General features: G+C 40.5%; 1 protein-coding gene across 4 annotated transcripts in view; it reads right to left on the reverse strand.

The window, feature by feature from the left end:
- EGFL6 (EGF like domain multiple 6) overlaps positions 1-22662 on the reverse strand; it is a 47209-nt gene extending 24547 nt beyond the window's left edge. The window contains exons 1-7 of one of the 4 annotated variants that reach the window (XM_064500279.1): positions 22539-22662; positions 16077-16189; positions 13815-13907; positions 10521-10640; positions 7616-7735; positions 3505-3639; positions 1607-1729 (exon numbers count right to left, since the gene is read on the reverse strand). In XM_064500279.1, coding sequence (XP_064356349.1) covers positions 1607-1729; positions 3505-3639; positions 7616-7735; positions 10521-10640; positions 13815-13907; positions 16077-16189; positions 22539-22606 — 772 coding nt within the window. In that variant the 5' untranslated portion in view covers positions 22607-22662. Of the gene's footprint in view, positions 1-1606; positions 1730-3504; positions 3685-7615; positions 7736-10520; positions 10641-13783; positions 13908-16076; positions 16190-22538 lie in introns of all 4 variants that reach the window. The other 3 variants (XM_064500269.1, XM_064500289.1, XM_064500283.1) reach the window with 3 other exon arrangements.
- Positions 22663-22901: the final 239 nt, after the last annotated feature.

Raw genomic sequence — 22901 nt, forward strand, 5'->3', positions numbered from 1 at the left:
CACTGGATTATCCCAAGTTTTGGACCATATTTGAGAAGCTACATTTGCATAACTCAGAAATTATGCAACATTTAAAGTTGTGTCTCAATGCTGCACCAAATGCATGGCAATACAGAAGAGAAATTGCAACAAAATCCACCATATTTTGAATGGAGAATAAACACACAAAACTTTTAAGCCTGGAAGAGTGCGATATATTTTTCTATGAGTTTCATCAGTATAGGATAGTAAAACAGCATATATATGCACACTTTTAGCAAAGCACTGTGAAGCTCTTAATCTAAAAAATGAATCTATCTGATCTACCTAAATCTATCTGATTGAAATCAGATGTTTTGGTTTGAGCTTGGCAAGGATCCTGATAGAAGCATGTGATTTTACCTGGCCCAAATTTTACCTAATGGAAAAGTATATCAGAGATGGTGGGTAGGGACAATAACAACATATTCTATATGATTTTTAGATGCTGAGTACATTCTTGTAATATACAAACATAAGACATAGAACAACTCAAACCTGAGATTGAAAAGGTACAAATGCCTTTGGAGCTGGAATCATTGATTTCAAGCCAGTGCCCATACTGTGTGAATATATTTAATATTAAATACAGAGAGAATAATGGTTGAGAAATTATCATACAGATATAACGCTATTTCAAATACAGGAAGTGTCAATATTGATTCAATACTGGAGATTTCAACAACTATTATAATGGGAATAGGAACATAAATAATATAGATAATCACAGAACATTTTGAGACCATGAACGACAATAATAATTGCATATGTGATCACAAAGATTAAAAGGATTACTTGAATAAGACCCAGGGAAAAGGGTTATAATACTGTGTAGACTTCAATTGCTAAATATAAGATCTTTTAAAATATTTTCACAACATCTTTTATTCAGAAAATTTGAGAAGTACTTACTTGGATGTCCCTCTGAGGAAAACATCTCTAATGAAGTTGTAGGATAAATGTCTCCCAGGTTTAATAAAGAAATCAAATACAAAGGTTCATTTTAAATACAAAGACAAGAGCAGCCTTTTCCTTCTTCCTTTCTGGAGGGTCATTTTCAGTTAGAAATTGGCAATGACATCTTTATAGCAAGTCTTTAATATAATCTGCCAGTAGACAGATTCAAACAAAGTCAAAATTATAAGTAAAAATAGTTTAGCACAGAAGTCACTGCACCTTCCTCCCCTCCCTCACTTTTTTTGAGTTTGCTTGAAACTGTTTGAGTTTACTGAGTTTGCCTGAAACTCCTCTGGAAGGGACTGAGCAGCCTTCCAAAAGGCTAGCTTTGAAGTTTGAGGAAAATATACAGACTCTGTTTCTTGAGGCCAAATTCTCTTCTCTGTTATACTTGTGGTTCCTAGTGATATTGTAAGACCTGGGACTCATAGGCAGAATGAAGTTGAGCTAGAAATACTTGTAGTAACTATGACTCATGTAATAAATACATTATTTGAGGGAGAGATTTGCCTTGATTGGTATCGCAGCACTGTTCAGCATGATTTTTCCCTAGAAAACTCTCCTTATATCTATCCCTCAGTTATTGGAGAAAAGCAATACAATACTGTTCCCAGCATCCAGTGGTACTCACCAGAACAATCAAATCCACTTCCTCGGTAGCCCTGTTTACATTTGCATGTGAAGGATCCCTGTGTATTGAGGCACTCTGCATGGATGTTACACTTGTGTGTATTTGCCACACATTCATTTACATCTAGGGAAAAATATAAATGCTTCAGTGAAAAACGCATTAAAGCCTAAGCTTCATGATAGCCTGTCTGTGCCTGTTACCTGTTTTCAGGTATTGTAAGCTCTGGTGTTAGACCAGGGACCATCTGGGGCAGAAGAATTCACACAGGGAGAGATTGCTTAATTTCAGCTACAGTTGCACAACTGCATATTCATCCATGAAAAATGTAGAGCATCCCAGTAAAGACAAAATGAATTTTACTGCTCTTGCGAATGAGAACAAGATTCAGGTTATAGGTTGTACACACTGTAACAAAACACAAAGGCAGCAAGAGAGTAAGAAAAAAAATTCTTAGTCACCATATCTGCCCCTCACTTTCACTCACACTAGCCAAAATGTAATTGAAAGTAATACTGGGCAGACCAAAATCTTGAGATCCTCTACCTCTAACATTCCAGGCATACATATGATGCTGTATAAAAAAAGTATAGTTAGGAAAAATTCAGTAGAAAATATTGGCAGCAAAATAAATAGACATTAAAAGTAACTGATCTTATTCTCCTTTTGCATTTGATTTTGCTACATTTTGCTACACAAAGATTTTTCTGATTTCTCCCACATGAGGGAGCCAAGTTGTTGCACAAATTTTTGCACCATTTGTGTTTTATCCAAATTGCTTCATTTTTAGAAACAAGTCTTCTGCATAATGTAGGTCAGCTAGGAGACAAGTAGAAGGAGGACTTCCTCAAAGAAATTGCATGTCTGAGAGTGAGATTCAAGTTTGCAGATAAAATCTTGACTATTCAGACATTTCCATTTTTCCTCCCATGCACACATTTGGTAGGAAAGTTTTTTTTTTTTTTTTTTTTTTTTTAGATTCCCAGGTTTACATACAACAGGAAAGTCAAACTTCAGCCTCCAAAACCTGCCTTAAAAGCTCCCTCCCACTTTGATTCTTCACCCCAAACAAATAAAACAAAAAAATTGATTCTCTTTTGTATGCACTTGTAGATCCAACCCTTTCAGGCCCTCACGTAGTGGATTGCTTGAACAATACTTTTCAATGGCTGCTGGATTAACTTCTACTTTGCTCTCCTTCCACCATTTAGCTAATGGGTTAAAACAGGAGTAAGGGTGTTTTGACATTTGTTTCACCATCTGGACATGTTAAGATAACTTTTTGCCTATATTTATTTTTGCTTGGGATAATCTTAGACATGCAAGAGAAACCTGAAAAGTAATTAAAACCTACTATTTGCATACAGCTCTTTTTCTTTTTTTGAGGTTCTGTACTGTCCATCCAAACAACTGCTTTTACAGTAATGTAGCAACTTGATTCACATGGCTGATTAACTACATACAAAAAGCAAAAAAAAAGACTGTGGGACTGCTTGTCCATCACAGGTTGAAAGTCAAGAGGACACAAAATTGCTCTTCAAATAAACTCATACCAAAACTCGTATTTCCTTACGGTCAACTGTTGGTAAGGTATACATCTTTTTTCCATGGTGATAGCCATTGTACATCTTTTGAAAAAAGTGCCCAGAGACGACTTGGTACAATAAGGTAGTTTAATTTGCAAGTGCTGATGATTAGGTCTTTCATCAGGCCACAGAGACTATCCAGAGAAAATTTCAAAGTGTCATAAACAATATTCTTAGCGACAATTTTTATCCATTTCCTGAGCTAGTATGCCCAGACTAGGGCAAAATGCTCAAGGCAAGGACAGGAAAGATGCATGGTGTGAGAATGTAAAAAGAAATAAGTTAAAGAAGAAAAATTCATGGGCTGAATCTTACCTACACAGTTGTAATGCCCACTGACATATTTCAGTTCGTAACCAAGCTGACACTTGCAATAATAGCTTCCAAACGTGTTGATGCATCTGCGGTTGTAAGAACAAAGAGCTTTGCCAGTGGAACATTCATCAATATCTGGAGCAGGAGAACAGATGCTGGTCAGATCCATGAGAAGGTAAACTGGGAAAGCAAGAACTAGTTGGGATTTGCACAGGGATGCTTTGGTGTTTGCTATCATGAAGCACTTGTTTCATGAAAAAAAAAAAACCCATAATTGTCACACTTTGGGATGCCTTTGCATGCAGTAATGTGAATGAAGCAGCAGAATGTGAACTAACTTTATGGAAGATTTTGAGACCTGGCATGGTAAAAGTTAGGGCAACTGACGGCGGGAGCCTGGGAATGATGATTTGCCCTAAGGTCACAGAACAGCAGAGGAACTAGGCAAATTCCACTCAAATTCCATGATTTTCCTGAAAGAGGAAATGTGAGTGTAGTTTAAGTGAAAGTCTCAGAAACCAGAAACAAAGGGCAGCAGGGAACAGCAGCAGCTCTTTCCACTGCATCTCTGCATTTTCCCATGCTAGGGAAGTCAAGAGACAGAAAGAAGAAAGTTTCTAAGCTGTGAGTGCTCTGCCCAGTGAGATAGATGAAAGGCAAAAGTGTTCTGGATAGATAGGAGGGAGGTTTGGTATTGGAGGAGCCTAAGAACACTATTCTACAATCACGCTAAGTAGTTAAATATTATTAATTTTGCTTTGTTGTAGTATCACTGTCACTGTTTTAAATTTGACATTTGGCATCTGCCCTTCCCTCCTTTACCACATAGTAGTGACTTTGCACATAGTTCATTATGAGAAACTGCTGCCCTTTATAATTTAGTATCATTGTGAAGCAGTATTGGACACCACAGTCAGTCTTTTTACCATTTCTACTATTCTTTTGCAGAGGTTAGGCGATTGAAGGGAAGTGGACAATAAAAGAGGAATATTTAAACAAGCCTTCAGTCAAAATCCTTCCTCCTGCCCACCCTGTATGCTTTTGATAAAGGTCTCTATTCCTGAATCTACAATTAATTCTCAGGCCTCTCCAATTTCCCATTTTCCAGTGCCTCAGCCAGGACCAGACTTTTTCACAAGCTAGAGGACAGGCCTGCTGCATCGGATCACACTGTAGAAGCTTGTACAAGCTTCATGGCCAGTGCAAGAGGCACAATGAGCAGAAACCCCACCAGTATAAACAGCATACTGAACACTGAACTGCAGAGAGAGTAGGAATCTGAGTGTATGAAGCTACTGACTTATCTGCAGGCTCATTCCAGCAGTGTCTCCAAGACTTTCTTCAATAAGTGTTGATAAACAATTGTGTTAATTATCACCAGAGATTCAAAATGTATTCTGTAGGGATAAGCTGAAGATTGTGTGCCATGGTTAATTGTGAAGGCAGGTATTAACAGATGTGTGGTGAACACTGAACAGTGTGCGCTGGTCTGGTATGTAGGTGGGTAATTGATAATATTTAAGTCTGCAGTGAACACTGAGGACTCACTGTACTCAGAGCGTACAAGTTGAGGTTTAATTAAAAATTTGAATCCATAATTGTTAGATTTATTTTTTTCTTTTGCCTATGTACATGTAGAACAGGGAAAGTGTACACATCAGTGTGCTGCTCTGCTATTCAGGACCAGGAATAATGCAGCCTCTTCAGAAGATTAAGTAGCCAGGGAACTTCAAATGTTTATATGTTTATAGTTTCTGTGACTAATACCTCAGAGTATTTTACAGTCTTTTAAACATCTGTCATCATGGCAGGAAGTTGCTATACCTCCCATTTTAGAGATGGAGAACTGGTGACAAAAAAAAAGTGACGTACCAAAAGTCATGCAGGAAAAAGGGGCCTGACATTTCCAACCACTGGGCAATCCTTTTTGTCTATTTTAGCTTATATCATTTATATCAGCATTCTTCCAAATCCATTTGAGCAGGCAAGGTAAATACAAATAAACATAATACAAGAGAATAAAAATAGTTGCCTGAATAATTCAGGGAGATATTTAAGAGAAGCACTCATACATTGTATTTAAATACATACTTCCATAATGTTCACCTTCAAATAGCTCTTAAATAATTCAAACAAATGTTATCTATGATTGGCAGTAGTCTGAGAGCCTTGCTGATTGCTCAGAGCAGGACATTTCCCATTACAAACACTTTTCATTTGAAAGAAAGAAAGAATGTTCTTTTGTTGGAGCCTTTATAGTTTGGATGCTGAGCCAAGCATCCATATGGTTTTACTCTATAGCTCCTAAAAGTGATAAAACACTCTCAGGCCATATGAAATTGATATATGATTTGTTATTACAGCTGTGCATTATGGAGAACAACTCATATGTGACTGTCCTTTTAGATAGCAGTGTCTCTTGGTTGATGTATGATGATTTGCTTAATCAGTTGTCTGAAATGTTAGGCATAATATCATTTTGGCTATTACAGCTAAAATTCATTTTCTGTGTGACATGTTAAACTTCTCAACATGTAAAACATTTGTTAAGCTGTATAATTCATTCAACCAACAAGTACTGCTAAGCAGCATCTTAAACAGAGTAGCTACTGATACTCCCCTATGCCTCTAGGGTATCACCTCCAAGCTGCCTTTTCTGATCTGGAGAACTTGCACCAGTGACAGAATGCAGAAGTATGTGAAACCATCAGCATCATCAGATATGTTGTTAAAGACATTTAGTAAGTAACAGCTGATGCAAAAAGTTCTTTGCACTGTATTTTAGGTAACTCTGGGAAATAAAACGTTTTCCGTCTGCAATTTTTAGTCTTCTGTGCTTGCCTGAGTAGAATTCAGAACAGTTTAGCAAACAGTATCTGGTCTGAAACACTTCCAGAGCCTTTCAGATTTGTCTGTGGTGAACAGCAACAAACTATTCTATCTTTGGAAGGGTTTCTGTTACATACTGTCAGGGCCCCCTGAGGCCTTACATACTGTCAGGCCTTAATTGCCCTGGCCAGCCTCCTCGAGGACCCCCACCCACAGGCCCAGGACCCCTATTTCCACTCAGCCCTGGGCTGTCAGTCTGTGCCTGACCTATGCCATAGGAGTACCAGTCTCCTGTCCTTGTCCTCTAGATAGACCTCAGACCTATGCTGTGGGTAGCTCATCTCCAATCCCATCTCCTGGACGGACCCCTTGTAGCCTCGTCTCCAGTCCTGTGTCTGACCCTGTCTGTTCCTGCTCCTGACCAGACCCTCTGAACAGACCCTGGCCCCGATTTTTCATCCCACCTTCTCTGGGATTCTTGCCAGTCCCTGTTACCCGTGCCCTGATCCAGCAGCTGTGTTCAGGTGCCATGGGACAGCGCCCCATCAGTGAGGGCACAGCCCAGCCGGTGCTGGGTCACTCTGGCTCATCCCCCCTTGAGGAACAGCCCTGCTCTCACTGCTCCCTGACACACACTGCACTGCCACATGTTCTCTGATTCTTCAAATGGTCCCTACTTTGGAGGGTTTGTTTCACATCTACTGGCCTTTGAAAGAAGTCAATTTCAACGTTAACACAGGTACTACTTTAGCACTGCATTACAATGCTGCAGTGCTGTCACGTGATAATGTAAAACCAGTATCACAGAACAGCATCAAGTGTTATGAAGTAATGCTTCCTTTCTCACAAGAAATTTCTAGACAAAGTGATACTGAGGCTTCTATATTGAAATCCAGAAGTCACTGTTTTGGTTCATCACAATACAAGAAAAACACTTTCCAATCAAACACAACGCAAAAGTCCCATAGCAACATTATTTCAGTAGGACAGCCTCCTGCAGGCAAAACATTTTACCTAACAGCCTCAGAGAAACTTAATCTGTTAATGACTCCAAATCACGTCAAAACACTTATTTACTGGGGATGGGACTGGCCCAAAGAGTTAAATGGCTGATGTTATCAGAACAGGTTATAAAAAAAGCATGCAAACATCACACTGCAAGTAATGGGAAGCATCATTCATGCCAGTGAGGATGGCTAATTACTTATTACCCTCTCCATATACTCAAAAGTTTTTTGGCATCCTGCAGAAAAGCAGCAGAGAGTGAACTCTCTAATCATACCAATGCATGTTCTTCTGTTTGGTCCCAATTGAAGGCCACCTGATGGACAAAGACACTGTACCTCCCCTTGGACTTCTTCACATCCATATTGGCAATTTACTATGGCACATGTCCTGGAGCCTGAAAACAGTATTAAAAAAATGAAAAGTCTAGGCTGGGATCATATGTGTTTTATTATTAAATTACATCTGGATGAATGCAGAAAATTAATCAGAAAAACAGAATTCATCATTCTCAATATCCATTAATCAAGCTGTTCATACATTAACACATGTATTAACAATACAATTCAGCAGTCCATGAGATAGATCTTAAAACTCCCCTCCCCATCCTTTCACTTTGTTCTTTCCTTATCTGCCCTTACTCCTCCTTTTTTTCTGCTCCCAGTTCTGTATTTTCTTACTGTTACCTTTCAGATTCAAAGAGACAGAAGTGCTCAAAGCAGAAGAGATGGGCTTGTTACATTTTCCTTTGTTATAGGCTACAGTTTTGCCAGACAGAAAATTTATTCAGTAGAGAAATATTTTTATTGTTTAACATTGAACATGGTTCTAGTATAGAATTTGATTTTAAAAATTATTTAGCCTGATGGACTGATTCACTTTGCAAGTGAAAAACCTGAAACAAATGTCAGTTTGTTTGATACAGGAACAAACTGCAAGACCTTGAATACTGGCTTGCTGCTTAAAAGAAGATAGGAATTTTATTTTAAAATGTAGCATGCCTATTGGCAAAAGTACCTCCATTTTCAGAATTATATGTAATAATGTGGGTTATACATAAGATGATGGTGTGTGCAGGTGCCTATATAGTTACAGTCATATTAACTGCTTAAACTAAACAACTAACTGCCTAAACTTGTTAAGGAGATTTACATCAGAGGTTTTGAAGCAAAAGGAGCAACATTGTTCTCAACATGTTTGAATAAAACAATGAGAATTTTACAGTTAGTTAAGTAAACCAGTATTTCATCTGAATACAGTCTTAGACTCCCATCTTGTTTGATGATAACTTAGGAGACTTAACCAAGAATAATTTCTACCTGAGTATGTAATTTACTATTTCATTTCATAATCATAGTTTCTGCTTAGGAAAATTAAAGTTCCTCAGAACCGGAAGGTGATAGATGGGTAAAGTTAATGAAGCACAAGCTGTATGAACATAAGGGTTTTGCCTCCTTAACTAGAGCTGTGAAGAATGAGGACCTCCATTTTATGGGAAACCTTGTTTTTCCTGAAATTTGGTTTCTCGGGGTTCCACCAACATTTAAATCCGGCAACACTGTTCCAATATGCTAAAGTAAAACACAGGCTTGAATGCTCACAGCTGCTCAGGCTATTTTTTCTTATATGCTCAAAATTGGCCACTACTGCTGCTGCTGAAAAATTCACACAATCCTTTGCTTTTTGTGCTGGCACAAGTAAGACAGTGCAGGAACAACCATTTGTTTTGACTGTGCTGTTTCTTGAATTAGGAAACCAATCCTGATCTCAGACTAGCTTAAAACTAAGCAAGCAAAAATGGTTAATTACAGTCTGGATCTAGTTTTCTGGCTTGGTTTTACTGTGTGGCTGCAGAAAGCAGTCATGCTCAGAGCAGTGGGGGAAGGGAGGGAGGGATGGGACAAAGTAGGAACAGGTTGCTGACATCAAAGGGAAGTGAGACAGGATATTTTCTTCTGACAATAATTCTGGCTTCTGCCAACTTCAGCTGTCTATAAGACAGCGGTCTTAGTGGAAGCAGCTCACTGTATGATGTCAGCAGATACAGAAGTTATCTGGGAAGGAATGGAAGGCACATATACCTATTTCTCAGAGATCTCAGAGGCCCCATAGCTGCTGCCTGCTGGAAAGTCCTGCCATGCAGAGTAACGCTGGGCCACAGCCTCTGAGCTCTGCTGCAGGGAAGGGGAAACCTCTGAGACCGGAGGCCCCAGGCACCGTTCGCCACAGTTCCCACCTCCAGCCGTAAGAGGAAGACCAGCAGCTCTGGCTTTTCTGCCTCCTCCAGAGTTGCAGACCCAGCAGTCTGTGAGCTTTTGCTAAGGCTGGATATTTTTCCAAGCATCCCTCGACTGAAAGCAAAATCACCAGATGGACACTGTCTGGAGAATGGATGTCTTCAAGGTTGGAGAATGAACCCTTCTGGAGTTTATTGTTCTCTGTCAAATCCATGAGAAAGATTGCCCTGCACCAGATGCACCAGGGTTTATAGGTTTAGGATAGACCTGTCGAGCAGATGGTTCCACTGCTGCGACCAGCTAGCTCTCCTGCACAACTGATGCACCTGCTCCAGTCCAGCAGAATCCAGAAAGGACAGTCACAGCATTGCCTAGCGTTTTGTGAAAATTCAAAGCCAAAATGTCATGTAAAATAGCGCAAGTGAAAGAAAGATTTTTTTTCCCCAACACAACTGTCAGGGATAAGGGAGTGGACAACTGTGTGTAAGAAGCTGAACACAACTTCAGGGGTTGGGAAGAATATCAGCACTCAGAGAAACTAAACTAATCAAGAAGCACAGAAAGATACAGCAAGGAGTAACGGGATGAATTTCAGCACAGTAAAATGTAGGCTATACTGGTGCTTTGTTTGTAAAGATTCATTCACCCTTACTCAAACGGATGAACTGCCAGGACTGTGCACCAAGGTTATACAAGTTGCCCTTCATTTGAACTAACACCAAAGGTTTTTATTTCCATAGGACAAAAATCTCTCTGAACACCAAAAATACAACTATGACCTAATTTACTTTGTCCATATATACTGCCAAATGGAAAGTGCCTCTCAGTTACTGACAGTACCAGAGAGCTGAGGCGTACCTTAAATAAGCTAGAGAAGAAAGTCTGCTGTGATCAAATGCAATTAGATGATTTTGGTGTGCCTGTCCTATCAGCTTTGTTACTTACTTGCACACTTGCCATCTGGCATAAGCATGTACCCGTTAAGACAATAGCACTTGTAGCTGCCATGGGTATTCATACATCTGTGTTCACAGGGACGTGGTTTCAGTCCACATTCATTCACATCTGCAGAAGTCATTGAAATGAAAGAAGTACTGGGTTTATACATACATACACACATATATATATTTATACATATGGGTTGATAATATTGCCTGCTTAATGCCTTAAATTCCCCACAGTAATATTGCTTGAATGGAAAATGAGTCAGCCAGCCAGCAAGATGAGATTTTAGCAGACCATCTGGCTGAGACAGTGCTAGAAAAACTAACATACACAGACTGCTGCAGCTGAAAAACTAATGCAAAATCTGCCCACCTCTGCTAGTTTGTTGGGAAGAGGAGGAGTGGTGGTGAAAGAATTGCAGTTACAATATTTTCTGGGAGTTATTTTTCTGGATTTCTCTGTTTCTAGTTGGAGATTTTGGCCCTCCAGCTGACCTCTGTACTAGAACTGCTAAAGCATAGGAGAGCAAGAACAACAAACCAGCTTGAGATAAAGTGAATCAAAGAGACTTTTTCTGTGATATATAATGGCACCAATGTTACAAGGGAAAGGATGTCTAACAGAGATGAAAAACACTGTATAAGAATCATGTGATTTCAGGAATAAAAGGACTTTACCAAGCATCTCAACTCCTTCTCAAAATCCAGGATTTAAAAGGCTTATGGAAGAAGCTGTATTAATTTCAAATTCCCACAGGGAGAAAAACAGAAAACAGAATCCTAAATCAATTTGTGTGGTGTAGGCACCACTGCTGACAATGGTATTGATCCTTTCATAAGGGAACAATATCTGTGCTTGTGACTTCTGTGAGCTGACACCTCTGCCTCTCAAATCTGAAATGTTATTAGTAAACAGACAAAACTTATTAACAAAATATGCCAGTGTACACAGCCAATTCCACGTGTCCAATGGCATATATGACCAGTAATATAATTTCAATAAAAATGCAACTCTCCAAGCCCTGAGCTTACACAGTTCCAGTTCTAATGAGAGAAGCATCACTCATCTCTTCTCATGTCTATGCAGTCTGATGGCTGGATTAAAAACAGACCATTCAGCGCATAAGCGTCATGATTATATGTGTGTAGAAGTATTTGTTACAGCTCAGTCCAGTGGAGGGTGGAAGGGGAGGAAAAAAAAAAAAAGAGGGTTGCATTCCGTTATTTATAGATAGGTTGTCCTTTTTCAAACAGACCCTATCAGTTTGCAGTCACATTGGACTTCTGCTACTGTGCTACTGTGGTTCCACTTAAGCAGGATTCTCATATCTGAAAGAAACTAGAGGGAAAAAAAAAGTTATTTTACTTTGGCCATAGATTTTCAAAAGTGCCTAGCTACATCTACATTGCACAATGCACAGTGGTGCAGAGATAGCACACACAGCTCTAAAAAAACATATGGAGATAAGACTAATTAGCTCAAACATTAGCAGACTAATACAGTTCCCTTATCTCCCTTACTTTAGCTAGCTCAGATCGAGCTTGCTCAGCAGAGCATTTTGCTGTAAGTACACACCAAGGCTACACCTGCCGGTAAATTAAACAGTGGCTCTGAGCATTCCTTGATGCTGGCACATGAGCACCTATATGGCTATGCTGCGGGAGTGGCTCTGGGACATTTCTGGCCCATGCCAGCCACCAGTTTCCCAAACAACTCCTGGTCATGCCTCAGAAATCAGAACAAGCCAGGGAGCTAACAAGCACTTTGCATTTAGTGCCTTGTTTTGGAGGCTAAGAGAGTTTACTAGCTAATAGCATAGATGCTGGCTGCTTCATACAAGGCAGTGCCCGGAAGTGTTCTCAGGCATGCTTCACTTACTGGTATAGAGGTAGACTTAAGGGTCTCAGAAAAAGCAGCTTTATCTCTGTCCAAAGAGAATTCCAGTCAGCGATCTGTGCACTTGCACTACACACTACATGCACAGTGATGCTGATGCTTCTGAAGCTGGTCAGCACCACAGCAGCTTATCTGATAATTTTGGGACATTTTATAGTTACTGACCATGAGTTGTGCCATGGTCATGAATGTAGGTCTACCCAGTGGTTCCATAAAGCCTCAGACTTTGAATCTGTACATGCACAGAGTTGATCTGCTTCGCACAGAGGACATATCCCAAACAGCTGGAGTAACTGCACAAGAAAGTCCTACAAGTTGGGTCCTTATTTGTTACTTCTAGCTATCTCTTAAGCTGCCAAGTCAATTTTGAGGTTAAAGTTGTGGGTTTAGAGGCTGAAACTAGAAGTGGTACCTACGCATCTATTAGGCATAACCAAGGCTGATGTTTCACTTTTCTCTCTACGGGTACTGAGGAGTTTTCCTGTAAGCAACATCAAAAGTGGAAAAGAAAAATGGGAGGAGTTTTCTAAAATATTTAACAGGATAACTTCATAGCATGTTGTTTCAAGTGTATTACATAATAAATAGGATTGTTTTAAGCAAATTCTGAAAAAATGTGTTTTTAGAATGTCAATTTAACATTTTCAAGCAAAGACTGCAGCTGCTAAGGAAGGTAGCAACAAGAGTGCTCTTCATGTGGCCTGTATTTCATTCTTCCTCCATGGTGCCTGCAGCTTACTCATCTGCACTGAAGTACTTTAGCCTCTCTCTGTGCACAGTAACCTGCACCTTTCATCTGATCCAACACAGAAGTTTTATATATTGGATCAGAAAAAAGCTGAGCTATCACTGATGTGTCCTAGCTGAAAAATTTCAATGGCTAAGTTTATGTAGCTAAAGTGGTACACTCAAAGTTTCTGAATATGCAATTCTGAAGATTCCCAGTTCTCTATTCTCAAAAATGCCATTCAGCATATGCAAACAGATGGCATTGGCCCAGGCAACTTGAGAAATTACGTGTCTAGAAATCCTTTCTGAGAAGAAAAAGGGTGATTATGGAAACAAAATGGGTTCTGGATTCAAATTACAGCTCTTCAAAGAATTTCCTATATAATCTCTCTGTACCTTTATCCTCTGCCTACAAATGAGACAGGTTGTTTGCCCTTGTCACAAGTCTGTAGGAGGTACATGATGCAGGTTCAAACTTCTGAGCACTGAAGGAAGCCTAGAGCTTGCATCTTCACCATCCTAGGCAAGTGCCTTAAAATCTAAGCTCTTCTACATAAACAAGAAATTCTTGCTTTACTATTTTTAAAGAGAACACAATCCTTCACACAAGATAAGGGAACAGAACATCAACAGTCTACCTTCTGGAGTGGTCTCACCATGTGCACCAACCTTGATTACAGGTTTTCCCTGTAAATCCAGGAAAGCATTTGCATTTGTTTGGTCCCATGCATTTGCCATACTTGCAGCCATGTCTACAGACAGCTGAAAGAACCAGACAGAGAAAGAAGAAAGGAAAAAAGTTAGAAATACTCTATTTAAGGAGAACTTTTGCCCTGCTTTGTTGACTAAAAGCTTGTGTAAGTTCAACATCCTCCATATCCCTCTCTCTAGCTTGGGCGCAGTAGCTACTGATCACTAGTTTATTTCTTCCCGGAGAAAAGTGACACTAGTGCAGATTACATGAGTGTGTGCTTTTTCAGGTGTGTGAAAACCTGGAAAAGGGACCCCCTTTAGCTCTCTCCCTCATTGTCCTTTCCATAGTGTTACCAAATGACATTCAGAGCCTTGCACTGCTGTCTTTTTCCTATTTTGGGGAAGCCGTATGTGAGGAGCATCTAGCCAACAGCTTGACCTGCTACGCTTGGCACCTCGAGCTGGGAAGAAGCAACAGCACCCTCCTGCAGCCACGGACAGCATATTACCCATCAGCAATTTTCCACTGTTGTCTCTTCCCACTTACAGCTGAGGAACATATCCATCCCATGGTGGAACATCCAGAGCACATCCATCAAATGATCAGACAACTGTCGTTACCACATGTCCCAGTATGTATATCTGCATCAGGCTTACAATGACCTGAAGGAGCTGTATGTAGCCTGGAGGCATTGAAGAGTAAAAGTTTTCTAGCAGTCAACCCTCTGGATTAATCAGAAATTAAATGCTGCCTTTATCAAGGCTTAAGACTTTATTTTTAATAACTCAGATGAACAATCTCTTGAAGTCAATTTGATGATCACCATGAGGGTTTTCCAGGAAAAGTAAAGTAAACATGCATTTAAACCACCACTAGCTCCAAAAAAAAAGTGAAAGAGCGTGTAGTCAGATGTGTCTCCAGCTACCTCATGTAACTAAATTATCTGAAGTATAAGAAATAGAAGAGGCACAGTGTTACTCACTATATAGTATGTTAGAATTCATACAGCTGTATTCAAGTATCTTCCCTCTATTTAAAGATTCGTTCAGAAGTATTAATCCACTAGCTCTGCAAATTAGAGCATAGTTAAATACCACCCACTCTTGTCTCTGAATGCAAAGTGGCATAATGTGAGATCAGTGGAGTATTAACTCTAAAGCAGAGAACACCACTGCATCTGGATTTACAATGCAAAATTGCATTATAGTTCACTTAAAGAAATCTGCCAAAGAAGAATTTTTAAGTTTATCAAACCAGAGTCTAGTAAGAAAGCAGCCTATTGCTTTAAAATAAGACAACTTACTCCACTGTCTCGTCTTGTACCTCCATGTATTCATTGGCACGAAAAATGAGGCAATATTAAACAATGTAAGATTATTAATAAAGCTATTCATCACTTTTTTTTAAACTGACATGCTACATATACACACAGAGAACAGAGGCTTTTTGGCATCTTTCCCTTTTAGACATCAGTCTGCTGATTTTCAGCTGTTAATAACACCAAGTCTCTGTTCAAATTCACTAGATATGCAATGCCAAACTCACTGGGACAACAGGTGCAACATCTGAGAAAGAGTCTTAAAGCCCGTATTTTATAACTTTTATGCTTTGCCTAAATACAGCTATAGAGCTATTCCACATTACCTTCTCCTTGGAGTCTACAGACCTTTAACAAATTAGAAAATTTTTAAGAATTGTTGATTCTTCATTAAGCCAACAACCCACAGACCAGAACACTGGCTGGCTATCCAAGTTCAAGTCAGGTACAATTATCGCTTGTTTTTTATTTTTATTTTTAGAAGTTTGAAACCTACTGGTTCTCAGAGGCTGTGTACTTCTGAAGATAAAGAATACCAATTAATAAAAAAACTTCAGGGCTTTGTGTATAGCATTAAAAGACACTGCATTGTTAGTACTTATTTGTTTGAGAGCTGTAACAGTATAGGCACTGACCATTTCTAATCTCTTGGTCAGGGATCTGCAGGAAGTTAGAACAGATGTTCCCTTCTGGATCTAATAATTTATGAATCTGTATTTTATTGTTTGGCATTATTTATCCAAAATTGTTTTTAAGGAGATGGTCTCTAAAACATGTTTTCTTCACTCTTACAGAGTTATAGATTTCACTCCCTCACAAGGTTTCTTTCCATAACTTTTGGCAGCCTCATATGAAATCACTTTATTAGTAGTGAGTACATAGCCATGGAGAGGAGACAAGCATAAAGTGTTAACGTTACCTTCACAGTGGCCGTTGTTGTTCTTTCTCCAGCCATAACAGCAATCCAACCTAGAACCATAGCGACACAGCCCAGGCTGGCTCACAGCCACCAGCTGCTCACGAGCTCTTGAGCTGCATAAGGAAGGATAAACACTAGCTCCAGCAGGCAAACACACTTTCATCCACTGATCCATATACTCCTTTGTACATATCCCTCATGTTTTGTCCACTGTCAGGCTTTTTCATTTCACCAACCCTTGCAGCATTCAGCAGTGTTCCTTAATGGGAATGCAAAGTTGCGTTTGGGTGCAGAAATAGGGGAGACAGGAACCTTTAGCCTTCAGTGAATGAACTGTTTGATATAAATCCTTCTAATGAGAAACATGGTGAAAAATAGAGGCAGATCCCCTGCTAGAATGAATCATTTTTAGTATCAGTGAAGTCAGTGGGGCTACTTCACTTCACATCAGATGAAGAATCAGGATTGGCTATATGATGCCATACCTACCAGTTCTATTGCTCTAGATAGTGAAACACTGTTTTCATTGAAAAGCAGCCTTCTGGCCATCCATCAGCCCAATAAAAACTACAGAGACACAAAGGCTCTAGCCACTGCATATGTGCAAACTGATTACATAGCAAATGCAAGTGCAGTCCCGTGTACTCTGGTTGCACAGGACTTCCCGACCATACAAACATTAATTCAATTTGCCAATAAGTCTGAGTAGTTCACAATTACAGAGCAGATCAACAGCTGCAAATGTTGGCAGGTCTGTACCGCTAACTGCCAAGGTTATAAACCCAATGGAAATCCACAACTGTGCAAGTCTTCTAGAGACTACTCTATGCCACAGGGGGTCCTGTGAGTCTGGTCTCCTTCTCCCTCTGCTGTTACTCTACCTGTCTATATCACATGCTCATCCCCTTTATTAAATTCTCTTCTGTACCCTGAATCCTTTGTTCACATTGCTTTCTCCACACCACAATTTAAAATGCACTCCCTTCATAGAGTCCAGTTTTCTGTCCCAGAAAATGATACCTTATCTATGGGAGTTTAGCAAGTGATTTGGGGTATTTGCAGGGCAATACATAAGAATAAATGTCTGATACTGAAAAATCAACAGGCCAAGAATTTTTACATGTTTTTAGCCTGATAAACACTAATGACGCTGCTTTATCACTTGACAGCAGTGCCTCAGTATATCTCCTTCTGTGCTTAGCTGTAAAAGTTGCACTCTTATTCAAACAGTTACTGCAAGCATCACTAGCATAAACAACTTTATTTAAATATACTTCCAAAGATACAAGATGTTACCTCAGAGTTGCCTTTACAAGCAGAACTACTGGCAAGAGAAAGGAGCTCAGAGGGAATGCAAAAACTCATGTAGCGGAGACCCCTGAATGAAGAGATGGTTTTCTTGACATCTGGCATGTAAAAGACTTTGGTATTGGATTAAGTAGTTCAAAGGTCAACCAGTCTTTGGCATATGCCCAGTGATGCAGTTTGCAGGACTATATACAGCCCATCTTCAGATAGGAGAAAACATGCATCAAAACAGTCATGACTCCCATATGGGTTAGAAATTAGCACCCTGACTGCCTCTGGATTCATTGAAAAGAAAAGCCCTTTTTCATTTTGTTTCAGTTCAGAATAGCAACATGCTGGTTTGCATCGCTTGCAAAGTATGCCAGTTAAAACCTGCGTTCTGCTTACATCCCAGAAAGCCCCCTTGAATTCACTGGGATAGTCCTGCTGACATCTTGGAAAGCTAGCATGCCTAAAGCTTAGAAGAAGCAGAATCTCATTAGTTTTTACTAGGTGCCCATTTCTACCAGAAGATAAGCTTGCTCAGTAACTTTTTATTTAATAATTCACTTCAAAATGAAATACATGAAAATGTCTTTACAAGGTTTACAATACCTCACAGGATTTCAGTACAAACTTCACTTCAAACTGTAAAATGCTCCATGATACAGCAAATAAAATGAACATGGCTGAACTTTACAGAAACTGCCCTGGACAAGATCTTTTATTTGTTCTGAATTCTGCAACAAGCACTGAGTTAAAGCTGAGTTTTAAGCACAGGAAAAGATGAGCTGGATCATTGTGAGCCCTCATGGCTCCCAAAGTCCGTGAATGAAACCAGTCTGGCCAGCTCAGCCTCTCTCTCCCATGAGGAAGACATTTTTAATATCATGATGAAGAACCAGCCATCAGCTCAGCTACTGCTGTCAGGAGTTCAGCATTTTATACAACAGAAGGAAATAGAAAGAGGAGATCCTTTCAGGCAGGCAGATCCTTTCAGGAAGAATGTCACATTGAGCTTCCTGGACATTAGGGGGAGAAGCAATGCAGACTGGAGATGTATGACTCTCTGATCCCTTCCTACATGGTATTATTTGTGTACTATTTTACAGTGAGTACCTAGAGACCTAAGTAAGATTGCTGTGCTCATCACTGTCCATGCAATGTCAGAAAAATGCCTTGCCTTGAAGAACTTGCAGCCTAAACACATGACTGAAGACAAAAGACAAGAGAGGACAGACTTGCCCAAAATCAGCATCGGTCTCCACATTTCTAGTGGAGCGCTCTGTCCTCCGATTAAGCATCAAAAACTTCTGGCATTGGAGCAGAAGGTAACAGCAGGTCACAGACTGAGCCATGCAGGGTGCCAAAGCAGCTGAGAACTAACCAATTTTATGTGGCTGTGACATTACTGAGATCAGTAGGATGGTGCTTAACAGTACAAAGTACATTAGAGATGAATGATAAGAACAACTACGACAAACCAGAGCCTTGTTAGTTGAGGTGACAAGAAAGATTTGCCTGTATTAGCTATCACAAGACGATTAAGAGCCACTAGCATGGCAATACAAAAAAAAGTGGGACCCTCAGATATTTCAGTCAACATTTCAGTAGTGATAGGGGAGTTTTACTGCTGCTATATCAGGTTGTGTTGTATACAGTTCTTGACATCCATGTTGAAGAAATATGAATTATATATGATTATAAAAATTATGAGATATGAAGAACGGAAAGCCTATTTTAGAGAGGGTGTGAAGAATTTTGCTTCAGCTGAACAAGCTGAGAGGGAATCTGATTGCTTCTGACTAAATGTCAGGCAGCTCCAAACCAGAGAAAGAAGACCTCTTTAAGAGAATGGACAACAGCACAAGAACAAATGGATATGAACTGGCCATCAATACTTTAAGGTGGACATAAGAGTAAGAACATAAGCTGTGAGAGGGATGGTGGTCTTGAAAAGCATTCAAGAACCAGCAGAACAACTCCTAGATAATTTTAAGATAGCTGGTCTCTTTCACAAAATGAGAGCTTTGATGTTTCCTCTACTGACAGAAACATAGGCCTGAATGAGATTGTTCTGTATTCTAAGGCTATGCTGAGAAGAGTTATTCCTGTCTGGAATAACACAAAAACTTAAATTCTATCTCAAAAGAAGCGGGATAAATTCAGAGCAAAGCATTCAGATACTGGCCAGGATCAGATACATAACTAATGCTATATAAACAGAGACCTGAGCAGTACCGGGGGACAAAAACTCAAACTAGTACATAGTACCTTTGACTTCTTATAAAGTGATTCACTGAATTTGGTATTAAAAGAAAAGAAAATCTATATATTTGCAAGAAAACATGTTCAGAAAGTTCACATGCTCCATTGAGCAAGTGGATAGATATATCTTTCAGCTGAGCTAAGATGATTGACATGGTAGGACAGATATCTCCAATAGAATAAATACAGAGAAACAACCACAAAGGAAAACATTACCATTACAGTAACTGGTGAAAGGGATAGGGAGGTATAAAGTATACCTGAATATTGGTACCTACTTATCCATAGTCTGCCCCCCCCAATGTATTTTTATTGCTTCCATTCTATACAGTAAATAAAGAGCCTGGTTGCATCAGTTTCCCAAAGCTAGTTTATGACATAAGCCAAATCTAACCTATTAAAAATGTAAGTATTTGGAGTTTTGATTGGCTATACAATAACTGTGCTGGACTGTAATCCTGGTTAACAGCCATTTTACCAGCAACAACCAAAATAAACAGAAGTAGAAACCCCATCAGTCAAAAGTTACCCACCACATTGTTACGATCAGTGATCACACATGGTATAATGCCTGTCTGAATTGGATTATGTGACAGTAACAGCTGTGGAGGAAAACTGAACAAGTCTTCAACGGCTGATTTAACCATGTAGTTAGATAACAAAAGCCAGCTAGCATCTGAGATACAATATACAGTAATTTGTCTCCAGATCATATAAATCTTTTGTCTTTTAGTAAAGCTTTCTCTGGAGAGGAACACTTAAGTTTTAACCAAATTTTTTGCTTCGAGACACAGCTGCTCAATAGATTTACTATACTATTTTTGTAAGATCTCTTTAGGATACTTTTGGCCAGCTCCTGCACACACAATAGCTGCCTGCTGCTGGGGAAAAAAATAGTCTCTGTTACATTATTAGCAACTTCCAGTTGACTGCAAAGACAGGATATTATCCCCTTCTTTAATTTTTTTCTCCAAAAAAGTTTCTGGACATTGCTGCTTGCAAACAACAAATGTCAAATAACTCTCAACCCACCTAAAATTTTGATCAACCAATATAGCTAAAAGGGCAAAAATGTGTTATTTTACCACTTAGCAAGTTGTAACACATTTATAAGAAGTCTGAGCTTATGTCATGCAAAGACACATTTGAACATTTTGCCAAATTAAGACATAGAATTTTTTTTAAAAACAAATTTGTTTGAAGAGTGACCTTCTTCAAGTAAGAAGTTCACCTGTCATACACTGTCAAGTAAACCAAAAAATTTTGCATCTATTAACTTCTAATGACTATTGCAGATACTCCTTCAGCCAGTTTCAGGTACACAATGCAATGACAGTCCTGCCTCACTGTGAGCCCCTTCCAAAGCACCAAGTGAAATGTAGTTTGGGTGGGCATAAGTTCCTCTAAAATTTCCAGTGACCACCAAATTCCTTAAAGCTAGTGCTCAAAATAGAAAACTTAAAAGTCCAGATATGAAAGCCTCACCTTTTGGGGACAAAAATAATCAGAATTAATTCAGTTTTTCCAAACAGATTCTAATTTTTACTATTTCCTTTTCCTTCTTCAGATCTAATATGATTTCTTTACCCTCTTAAATTAGAATCCCCTGCATTTAAGCCTTCCGTAAGGATGTTTTAACACTCTTCTTTCCCCTTCCTCCCAATGGAAAAGATAGAGTGATAATCCTTGTGGAAAAAAAGAAGCCCCCCTTCCCCCACATCACACAATATCTGCTTGGACAAGACAGGTTGCAGAGCAATCGATCTTAACTGCAGGCTTCCTGACTCACTGTGAAATAAGTTCATTTTTTACCCAATACATCCCTCTTTGGCTCAGCTAATGCCAGGCTACACTTTCTTCTGGAAGAAGATACTGATCTTGTTTTGCAGTTACACACCTTCCAAAGTGTTTGAAATACAAAGCCGTAATATCTCAAGACATAACAGGAACATAATCCTCTGAAAAGGTGCTCTGCTCTAAGAGAAAATGTGTTTTCTATAAAAGCAGTCTGGAGTTTATAAATTCAGGGGCTTACACAGTTCCTGAAAAGTTGACCGCTTGATAACCTTGAATGCACTGGAACAGCACACTTCCACTTGCTGATAATAACCAAATCTGTTCACAAACCTGACACTAAACAAATAAACCATGCAACATCTTGAAAACTTCATCTCTTAACTGCTGTGGATTGTCCTCTCACTAGCTATTTTACGGCACTGTTGTGGCCCCTGATTTAATCCTGTAAAAGTCGGGAGGGAGAACTCCAGAATGGCTTAATCTTGGAGTAAAGAGCTTTATTCAGCATCTCTCAAAACGCTATTCTGTTTCTGGAGTTTACCTGTGCCTACAGAATATAACAGCAATCAGGATATGTTGATTTTGAAGTATCTATTTACACAAACGAATGAAAAAGTAGACCTGCTCATACCTTTCTGTATTTGGTATAACAGCTCTCATCATGTATAACTTTTTGGATTGTTTTAATGTTGACATCTTTTTCATTGCAACGAAACAATTTTGGTGTTACTACTTTACAGAAAACTTACCCTACAGCACAAAAGTCAGCTAGAAAGTCTTAATGACTTTGCTAAGTGCCTTCAGCGCCATAAAACCGGAATACGGTCACGCCGGGTATTAAAACAGCACAGCCTCAGTGTATTTTGAGAGTTAACATATAGCGCCCAGGGCCACAGGCAGAGGGGGGCAGCCGCTGGCATCACTGCCCGCTGTGACGGGGGGCTGCTTCAGGCACCGCCGCCGCCGCGCAGGCTCGGAGCCCCTCAGGGCCGCCCCGGGGGAGCCTCACCGCGGCCCGCCGCGCCGAGACGGACAGGAGACAGCCCAGGACGGCACAGCACGGCACGGCACAGCCCAGCCCAGCCCAGCCCGCCGCGCCGCCCCGCTCACCTGCCCGCGGCGGCCAGCCCGGCGGCGAGCAGCGCGGCGAGCAGGGCGGCCCAGGGCGCCAGCACCATGGCCCGGCAGTGGCGAGGCGGGCCCCGACCCCGCGGCTCGCCGTCCCCCGCCGCTGCTGCTCGCTGCGCTGCGGGGCTCCCGGCGCCCGCCACCTGCCGGGAGGCTCCGCCAGCAGCAGCGCAGCGCTGCCGCGGACGGCGATAAATAGACCTGGCGGGGAGGGGCGGGCCCGCCTCCGGCCGCCCTCGCTGGCGCTCCCCGCCGCCGCCCGGGCGGGGCGAGGGCCCGGGCCCGGGCCAGGCGGGCAGGGCAGGGCAGGGCAGGGCTGGGCTGGGCCGGGCCGGGGCTGCGCGG

Source organism: Dromaius novaehollandiae, chromosome 1 (assembly GCF_036370855.1).
Source record: "Dromaius novaehollandiae isolate bDroNov1 chromosome 1, bDroNov1.hap1, whole genome shotgun sequence".
Lineage (NCBI taxonomy): Eukaryota > Metazoa > Chordata > Aves > Casuariiformes > Dromaiidae > Dromaius > Dromaius novaehollandiae.